The 10807-nt window shown below is 46.5% G+C and overlaps 1 protein-coding gene across 1 annotated transcript; it reads right to left on the reverse strand.

Moving 5' to 3' along the window:
- Positions 1–8898: 8898 nt before the first annotated feature.
- LOC123100692 (pheromone-processing carboxypeptidase KEX1-like) lies at positions 8899–9924 on the reverse strand. Its single transcript, XM_044522578.1, has one exon. It carries the CDS (start codon positions 9916–9918, stop codon positions 8974–8976), a length of 945 nt encoding a protein of 314 aa, XP_044378513.1. The 5' UTR covers positions 9919–9924; the 3' UTR covers positions 8899–8973.
- Between the last annotated feature and the right edge of the window lie 883 nt (positions 9925–10807).

Raw genomic sequence — 10807 nt, forward strand, 5'->3', positions numbered from 1 at the left:
ACTCCCCCGTAGGTCACGATGCCGGCCAAGCGGAGCGCAATAGATGCCCGCGGTATGGATCAGTACCGACATAGGTCACCACTGCTATATATTTGTAAGCTGCCGCAGGGGGTAAGTTGATTAGTCTGCGTCATGGCTCCTGGTCACGTCGCGTGCCGCCACCGCAGACAACTACCACCGCCCGCGCAGCGCCGAGGCCGAGCAGCATGACCCGGCTGTGTTGATGGGCCATGTCGTAGAGGCTGCGGTGCGGCAGCATCCCCAGCTGGTGGAGGTTGCCTAGCACGGGCAGCCCCACCGGGCCCGACAGTTCAATTTTAATATCACACTCGACCACCTCTTATTAAAGCTAAATTTTAATATTACATCATCATTTCCATCAAGCGTATTCATAACCATGATGCCAGTGAGGATTCCCCAAATGGACCGAACCAACATAAAACAAATATGATAAATATTCGCTCATCCTGCCAGATTAATTAGTCTAGGCATGAGAGGCTGACACATATTGCGCTTTAGCTCTTGAGATCCACATGACACGCACTGCATTCCTCTTCATTGACCACCTTTTGAATTTCTCTTCTCCTATTATCCTATATGGAGATAAAGTATCACGTTAATTCTTGGATCAACTCATGATCAGAGAGTACAACAATAGAGGAGAAGACTCATTGGAATGTTAAACCATATAAGTATTGACCAGCGGTCATCTAAGTGAGTTCATGTGGGATGCAACCGTTGTGAATTGTGCATGCAAGTGAGTTCTTAATTAGTTTTCCATTGATATGTGTTGATGAGGTTGAAGAAATGATCTGGGTGATTCAACTTGCCGATCAATCGTGTGTGTATCAATTCATGTGGGATGCATCCGGGTTTCAAAACTAGATCAGTCAAAGCACAGGGGATAATCAGTTACAAAACTAGGAGAAAAAAATGACATAAACATGAGTAGATGTGGAGATTTGGTTCATTACCTCCAATTTGGATTAGTTGCCGGCTTGCCCCTTGTCGCCCAGCAGCTGGAGTGACAAATTCGATGGTTGTGTGCCGAACGCCGAACAGGAGACAGATCACCGAGATTTCTAGGGAAGCAAACAGCCAGGAAGGATAATCGATGCACTAATGAGCCTAGGCATGGAGGCAATTTACATGTAGTGGGATTTTGGGCTTTTGGTTGGTTCACCTTGGATTCTGTTTTGATGGGTTCACGCATAATTTTTTGGTCCATGCATATACATGTACGTACCACGAAAAGTGCGTTGGGTTCAATTGAACCCAACAACTCTACGCTGGCTCCGCCCTGAGACTTGGTGAAAGTTAACATGGACGATGCGGTGGAAAGCAAGAAGGGTGCAGTCGGAGCCATATGCAGAGATCATACTGGAGCTTTTTTTGGTTCTTCGGTTGTCATTTTCAACGAGTATATGACCCTGCCACACTTGAAGCATTTGCATGCAGAGAGGCTCCCTCCTTATCAATCGATCTAGCTTTGTAGAATTTCTATTGCGCCAAACCACAATAATGTGGTTGATGACATCGAAGAAGACTCGCTTGGGCGGTATGGGACCGTCATCAAGAACTTCAAGGAATGGTCAACAAATCATGCTTGTTGTTCTTTTGTTCATGAGTTGAGGAGTTTCAACTTTGAAGCTCACAATTTTGCTAAGTATTTTTTTCCGTTAAGTGTCAGCCACCATGTTTGGCTTGGCATGCCTCTTGATTCAATTACTATACCCATGAACATTTCGAATCAATAAAGCTTAGCTGGATTGTGTTTTTGAAGATAATTGTCCCGTGCTTCCATAAAAAAGTGCACATAAGTTGCAACTGAGGACATAAAAATATTTATATCATTGCAATTACTATCATTTTATTGTTAATACGTTTACGCATCGAAATGAACTTTAGATGCCAACGGAATCAGTTACACAATAATGACTCTATTTGGTAAGCCAATAAGATTTGGGCAGCAGCGAAAAAATAGATAAATTTGTTGACATCGGAGGTAAGAGGTGGGGGGACGGAAAGAAAGTAAAATAGAACCTTCCTGTGTTTGAGATAGAAGCTATTTCATATGCTATTTGCTATAATTTATTTTTGACAAAATTGCTTCATTTAATGCAGAACAAAAAAACTCAAAACATGCAATTTGTGACGCCTTTGCATCTGATAAGCGCAAAATGTACCGAATTTACTGTTATTACACCACCAACTTGGGAGGAAACAACCACGTTATCGCCCCAGAGGGGCTACAACAATGTCCTGTGCTGGTATGAGACTTTAGGTCAAACACCTCTCCCGTGTCGAGATTATACATGACATCCTCCTCGATCTCTCCACACGGTGCGGGGACAATCCTGGAGAAGTCTTGGCTGACAAAGAGTGCACAGCCGCCTCCTAGCCTCAGCAGTGGAACCCATGCACCCGTGGTTAAGTCTGCCTCCAAAACCTCCATGTGACGAGTGTACCCGTGACGAGTGTATCCGCGATAGAGCTCGCTGGAAGGGATTCGCCTTTGCCTCCTCACCAGGAGCAGCTTTCCGCGTGACTCAATGAGGTGTCGAGTAATGATGTCCTCCTCATTGGTTTCCTCGTCCCGTGTGCACTCTTCGGCAGAATTGAAAAAATTGACACCTTCATGTCCTCCATATGCTATCTTTTCGTACTCCTCATCATAGTACTCTTCCTTTTCATCATAGTCATTTTTCTCCACCTCAACATAGTCCCCACACACCTCGTCATAGTCCTGCTCCTTCTCGTCATAGTATTGTTCCTCCTCTTCCTCTTCTTTCCCCTCACTCTCTTCATCCTCCTCTTCCTTATCATCATCGTCCTTGTTGTTGTTGTCATCATCATCATCACTAATGCCATCATCGTCATCGCCATCATCATCACTAATGCCATCATCATCAATGACATCCTCCTCTTCCTCTTCTTTCCCCTCGCTCTCTTCATCATCCTCTTCCTTACCACCATCGTCATCATCATCATCATCATCGTCGTCATCACTAACACCATCATCATCATCGTCGTCATCACCGCCATTACCGTCGCCGTCATTGTTGTCATCGTCATCATCATCATAATAACCCAATGGGTTCCATATGATACACTTGCCCTTGGTAACCACCGGCTTGCCGTCGCCATCCAATGTAAGATGAAGCGGGATAAGATTCTCGTCTTGGTCTATGGCATACAAAGTGTCTCCAAGGAACGCGACGTCAATGATGTACATGTATGGAGCTGTGCCCGGCTCCGGCAACCACACTCCTTTCCCTTCACGGAACACGATGAAAGAATAATCCTTGCTATCCGTCAGGACAGCTATGAAGTCATCGGCGGTGGAGCGCATGAGAAACTTGCGGATATAGCAGGTCTGATGGTTGGTGATGGTGCTGTTAAGCGTGGTGAGCGGCACGGAGGTGTCGGAGAAAGGGTTGTGTAGGAGGTAGCCGTGCATGATGTAGGTATACCCCCCGCCCCTGAAGAAGCGCTTGCGGCCGAGGCCAGCGAGGAGCCAGTCGTTGGTGGAGCCGGCGCAGACAGCGTTGTTGGGGAAGTAAGGGAGGCGGTGCGAGCGGCCGTCGGAGGGGGTGACGACCTCACCCTCCCACATGGCGACCCATGGCAGGCATGGACGCTCGCTGCGGCGCACGGCGGAGCGCCATGCGCAGCAGACGGCGCGGAGCGTGCACGGTCGGCGGGGTTTGGGAGGTTGGCGAGGACTAGGTCTAGGAGATCCACCGGGAGGTCGGACCACGACGCCATAGCTAGCTAGGTAGAAGAGATCCGTTAGCTTAGCTTCGCTCTGGTAAATTTTTAGATAGCAAATAGAGAGAAACCGAGCATATATATAGTACTAATAGTAGTATATAGACAGACGGAGAGATCCAGCCCGGATCGGAAAGGAACAACAACAAATCGTGTTGTGGACGATTTCAAGGTGTGATTGTGTATCGTTTAAAAAAAAAAATGACTCTCGAGGGAGGCGTTTTGGCTCCCAGATCACTCGGAGTCCAATTTTTTTTTAAACTAAAAATCATCTGATTAAATTTTAGAAATTCTGGAGAAAAAAAATCCACACGTACAATCTACATACCTATGGCATTTCATCAGTAAATATCCTTTTTCACACGCTGCAACAAAAATCATCTACAATGGTGAAAGAGGGATTTGCATATTTCTTTTTTTACTGCTCTCAAATAAATTTGTTTTCTTTCTGAAAATTTTCAAGTATATGTACTTGTGGGAAAATATTCATAAATAATATTTAGAACTTACAAATGTGTGCGCGCTCTCGCACAAATACTTTAGACGACGGTGCATATGCATAGATAGATAGATAGATAAAATGATACATAGATATTTCACAATGCGTACATAGTTCATAGCATAGATAGATAAAAGAACTACGGTGCAACTAGATAATAAAAACTACGGTGCAACTAGATAAAAACTATGGTGCAACTAGAACCTACTCCGAATCGTCCTCATCATCATCCTCGCTGGTGTTGTTCGAGGTAGAGAGCCACACGTCATCCCAACGATCATCGTCTGACGAGAAGAACGACTTCCCACCGGCGTTAACGAGATCGCACTGCGATATGGCAGTGCCTTCCGCCGACGCCTGTCCACCCGCTCCGCGCGGCGCCTTGCCATCCTCTCCGCCGAGAAGGCGTTCTCGTTGGCGACGTCCTCCGGGTGGCGCCGGTGCCACTTTGCCATGGCTCGCTCCTCCTCCTCGGCGATAAGAAGGCGGCGCTGCCGCCGACAGTGTTTCTCACGGTCCTGGTCTGTTATAAGACGAGACGGAGGGGCGACGGCCTGCGCCTGCTCGTGTGTGTAGACGTCGTGGAAGTTCATCTGTGCGCGAGTCCTCTCTCGGCGCCACGCAGCCGCGTCGTACGCGCGGCCGGCCTCGTGCGCGCTCTCGAACATGCCGAGGCCGAGGCGGACGTCGCCGGAACGAATCTCAGTGTAGTAGGCGCCGGAGGGGCGCTCGCGGATGCCGCGGTAGCCCGAAGATCTCCGGCGGCGCGGCGGCATGGTGACTCGGTGGTGGCGCATCGTTGGCGGGGTGCTGAAGCGGCGAGAAAGCAGAGGAAGCGGCGAGAAAGCGGGGGAGAGCGCGCGTGACAGTGTGAGCCGCGTGGCGAGCACGGCAATTTATAGGCGTGCCGGAAGCGGTGCGACAAATCTAGTGCACGACCGCCAGCTTTCTCCCGCGCGTGCGCAAACGTTTCCCGCCGCCGCTAGAGCACGCGAAAACTTTCCGCGCGCGCTAAATGAGCAGTTTACCGCGTGCGTGTCTTTTGACGCGGCTGTTGAAGATGCTCTTAAAGGGCTCCAAGTGACACACGCCCATTTAATATTTTCCGCATCATTCATACATCTATTTATGTTCAATCGAAAAAGATTTTTGGCCTGTTTTATATATAAAAGCACGAATCACAAGTACGTAGCTGAGCGATACATGATGGTAAGGAACTCTACGAATCAGAACATGGGAAAACGGACAACAAATCAGACCACAACGACACAACTACACCGCCAAGCAAGAATACAGGAAGGTATGAAGACAACATCATGCCACGACCAACGACACCTGAGTTCTGTCACAACGCCCCCGGGGGAAGCGGTGCAAAGTGTCACCGCCGCCGCGTTCGACGAAACGAATAACGGTTTTCACCCGGAACCCTGACACTAGAAAGTAAACTGTGATGATGTCCTCAAGAGGAGTGCAGCAGCCATGGGCGCCATCGCCATCAGCGCCTAAGCGTGGAGCTTTCCCCTAGTTGCTTTTCGGAGCCACGATGAGGAACTTAAGTCAGCAGCCGCGATGAAGCACCAGTAGAAAAAGGGCCTTTAGTCCCGGTTCATAAGTATCTTTAGTCCCAGAACCGGGACTAAAGGGTTGTTACTAAAGCCTCCCCCTTTAGTCCCGGTTCTTACACGAATCGGGACTAAAGGCCCTCCACGTGGCCGCTGCCTGGAGGTCCACCTTTAGTCCTGGTTGGTGTACTAAAGGAATTTTATGATTTTTTTGAAATATTTTTGAATTTTTTTTATTTTCAAATTTTTGAATTATTTTAACCTCTAATCTCTAATCACCCCTCATCACTGCTCAATTTAACCTCTAATCTCTAATCACCCCTCATCATTCCAAATCATCTAACTTTCCGGACAGTCACCCATCCTCTCACTACTCCAGCCTGAGCACGCTTAACTTCCGGGTTCTATTCTCCCTCGTTTCCAAGTCTGCACTTGTTGTTTTCCTGACAATAGTAAGATGTCAATCCTATTAACCCTCAGGAATTTAGCTTGAGCATGAAGTCACACATTTCACTGTTTGAGTTTGAAACTATTGTTCTAAAAAACAATAATTATTTAGTAACACTAATATTTCTTGAATAAGTAGTTTGACCATAGTTTGACCACAGTTTGACCAGATTTGACCAAAATTCAAAAAAACTAAAATAATTATTTAGTAACACTAATATTTCTTGAATAATTAGTTTGACCATTATTTGACCAAAATTCAAAAAAGTGAAATAATTATTTAGTAACACCAATATTCTTGAATAATTATTTAGTAACACTAATACTTCTTGAATGAGTAGTTTGACCAGATTTAACCAAAATTAAAAAAAAAACAGAAATTTGAGCATAACTTTTTTTCCTTTTAGAATTTGAGGAATCTAAAAATTTGCAAACAAGCCGTAGGCTGTCAAAATCGGATGAGGATTTTTGTGCTGAACATTTTAATATATTATACATTTTTTTCTGACATCGTATGCAAAAGTTATAGCCGTTTTACATTTTTCCTACACTTTTTTGCAAAACATGTCCAAATTTAAGTTTTTAAATTTTCCTAACTAGTACACGTAGTAACATAACTACATCTGGAAGGATTTTAATTTTTGAAGTTTTTATCATTTTCTTTTGCTTTTTACAAAACTGAAAAGGCGATCGGGGGGTGGGGGGTAGAGTTTGAAAATGGGACCTTTAGTACCGGTTCATGCCATGAACCGGCATGAACCGGTACTAATGCCTCAAACCCCATTAGTACCGGTTGGTGGCTCGAACCGGGACTAAAGGTCTAACCTTTAGTACTGGTTGGTGCCACGAACCGGTACTAATGGGCATCGCACCCTTTAGTCCCGGTTCGTGGCACCAACCAGGACTAAAGGTCTTATTTGAACCAGGACTAATGCCTATACGGTGCCCTAGCCGCTCGAATCGGGACTAATGCTCACATTAGTCCCGGTTCGTAATGCAATCGGGATTAATGCTCTTTTCTGGCCGAACCAAAGCCCTGTTTTCTACTAGTGAAGCCGGGACCTTTAGATCCTTACCTAGGTACCTCCCCAGCCATAGCAGAGCAGACGTCAGGACCACCAACTGGTACACCCCTAACTGCCCCGAGCCCATTCTTCTACTACTAGTTGTTTCCAAGGAAAGCAACATCAACGAGGTAGACGCATGGAGTTTTCTATGGACGATGATGGGATAGCTCATGTTATTGGTCATGTTGGTAATGAAATCATCGATGGTAGAGCACATGAGGAACTTCTAGATAATGCAGGTGTCTTTGTTGGCAATGGTGTCGCTAAGCATGGCGAGAGGCACATACATGTTGGAGAAATGACTCTGCAAGAGATAATCATAATCATGTGGGAGGTAATTCAACCATAGGTTTCTGAACAAAAGGAATCTGTGGTGTACGGGGACGCATATGTCCTTGTCGGAAAGGGAAGGGATGTGATGTATGCAGCCATCAGAGGGGTTACCAACTTCTCTCCCCCTCCCCTCCAAGGAGACCCAGAATAGGCAAGGAGCTTTTGGCGGTGAAAGTCCGAGCGCGATGCGTGGCAGATGCAAGGCAAAGCGCCCCGTCTCACCGTTCACTCCTCTGAAGACATCATCATGAACCTTCTCTATCACCTATATGTATAGCTTGTGTAGCAGACTTCATGTTTACAGTTATTATGAGATGTCATAGCGGTCGGAGCAGGGAAATTGAATAATGTTAAGAACGCACTTCATGCGGAAACGCTTGCTTGTTTAGCTGCTCTAGAGTGATCAGATGGGATTGGTATGCATCGAGTCTTGGTGGAATCAGACTCCCCGAGTCTTATTAAGGCGCTGAAGAGTGGAGATTCAGATTTATCAGAGATTGGGGTCCTGATTCGAGAAGCAAGGAGTCGCAGTTTTATGTCTTTTGAGTGCTTTCATTTTCAGCATTGTCGTCGTATGTGTAATAGTGTAGCGCATGTTCTTGCGAGGTATGGTTATGGTTTGGCTGAGGCCCCTGTTGTTTGGGGTGAGTTTGTGCCGGAGTTTGTTTCTGTTCTGGTAGCCAGTGATATTGCTGGGTCCAGTGTTTAAATGAAAACTTTTGTCCGGAGTATATTAATGTTCTTACTTTAATATATGTGTTATATTAATGTTCCTACTTTTCCCATCATGCAGATGTGCCACTGCCACTTATCCTTCAGCTAACTCAAACAATGTGTTATGTAGAAGTAATTTCACAAAAATGATTCTGTTGATAAGATCAGGAGAAGCTCATTTGCGCAAGAAGAAAATATATTAACTAGAAAAAAACACATTAAGTTCCACATCTAATCATACAATACTGTAACGTAATTTAAAATTATTTTTCCTGCATTTTTATACTCTATAAGTGGCATCAAGGGAATCAGACTCTTTAAATGTGGCATGCAAGGAATTCTCTCGTCATGCATTGATGCAAGGAGCAATATGTTCCTGCTTTTTTCATTATGCAGATGTCCCAATGCCAGTTAGCTTTGAGCTAAGTCAAACGATGTGTTGTGTAAAATTAATTTCACACAAATGATTGTATTAATAATACCAGGAGAAGTCTATTTGCGCAAAATATACTATTTTGAAAAATAATATGAACCGCACCATGTTCCGCATCTAATCATACACCGTAACATAATTAGATTGTTAGAGCACCAATTCTGGAGGGAAGAGCCATGTTATGGCCTGGAAACAGATACAGAAATGTCCTTGCCTGGAAGTCTGAGACTTCATGTCGAACACCTCGCCAGTGTGAATATCATATACGACATCCTCTTCGACCTCACCACAGGGTGCAAAAACAAACTTCGAAAAGTTCATGCTAATGAAGAGTGCCCGACCACCTCCAAGCCCCGTGCCAACAGGTGGCACCCATGCGCCTGTGTTGGCATCTGCCTCCAGGATGTCCACGCGACGAGTAAATGTCAAATAATCGTAAGTAGGTTTCACATGTCGCCTCACCAGAAGCAGTTCCCCACGCGACACGATGAGGTGTCGGGAAATAATGATTGCCGCATCAGTTTCTTCACCAGAGAAACTAAAAGGGTGGCTGCCATCATCTTCTTCTTGCAGTGCCTGGTCGAGAGCTACTTCCTTCTCCTCCTCTATATTGCTTGTGTCATCGTCAGCTACCTTCTCGTTCTCGTCCTCTTCTACATCATCATCGTCGTCGTCAACTACCTCGTTATTTTCCTCCTTTTCTACATCATCATCATCGTCGTCAGCTACCTCCTCGTTTTCCACCTCTTCTGAATCATCATCGTCATCATAAGCTACGTCATGTCCCTCGTCATCATCAGAAGCGCTCCACGCATCATAATCATCGTAACCCGGTGGTTGCCTGATAACACGCTTGCCAATGATCACCACAGGAGTGCCATCGCAATCCAACAAAAGATTGAGAGGGATGAGGTCCTCGGCATTGGTGATGGCATATAGCGTGTCTCCAAGAAACGCGACGTCGATGATGTAAATGTAGGGAGCTGTATCAACGGGTGGCACCCAGGCACCTTTCCCCTGCCGGAACACGATGATGGGATAGTTGATGTTGTCTGTCATGACGACGATGAAGTCATCGACTGTGGAGCGCATGAGGAATTTGTAGATCAAGCAGGTCCCGATGTTGGTGATGACGTCGTCTAGCACGGTGAGCGGAACGGTGGTGTTGGAGAAAGGGTTGTGTAGAACTAGCCGCGGTAGATCCGCTTGGTCATGTTCCCGAACTCGTGCTCGGTGCCGAGGCCAACGAGGAGCCAATCGTTGGTCGAGCCAACTACGGAGCAGCCGCCGTCCTCGGGGAGGTGCTGGAAGCTATGCGGGAGGCCGTTGAATGGGAGAAAAACCTGCTCCGAGCACGCGATGATCCACGGAAGGCGACGGCGGTTGTGCTCGCGCACGGCGTCGCGCCAGGAGCGGCAGACGGCGGCGCATCGCGCATGGTCGACGGGGTAGGTGCTAAGGCGGCCGGCGACGAGGCCTAGGAGATCAGTCGGGAGGTCGGACCACGAAGCCATTATCTCTTATGATCGACCGACTTCGTTTTCTTTTGGATCAACGACGAAAGAGGTTACGTACGTCGATCGGTATATGTATGCCGTTTTTTTGGTCGATCGCCACGGGAATCAGATTCGGACAAGGACAAGGATTCAGCTTTTGTTTGGTAAGGTTTCCAGATCGGGCCGAAAGAGGAGGAGTCCAGCTCGGGTTCCAATAACTCTACACTTACGGGCAACATGACACGGAAATCAGCTACGGACTCTTCTCCACCAATCTCTTCTCCACGTACGTACGCCCACACCGTATATCCCAGGATTCCTGCTGAGCTAGAGCCTAGAGCTACTACTGTGTCTGTTGTGTATGCATGCATCACCTCAGGTCAGGCCATCTCGACTGAACATCAATGGATTTGGAATCCATATACTCGATCTGCATGTTTTGTTTTACCCTTTGCCAATATATAAATTTTTGTGGCATTTTCATT

Source organism: Triticum aestivum, chromosome 4D, assembly GCF_018294505.1.
Source record: "Triticum aestivum cultivar Chinese Spring chromosome 4D, IWGSC CS RefSeq v2.1, whole genome shotgun sequence".
Classification (NCBI taxonomy): domain Eukaryota; kingdom Viridiplantae; phylum Streptophyta; class Magnoliopsida; order Poales; family Poaceae; genus Triticum; species Triticum aestivum.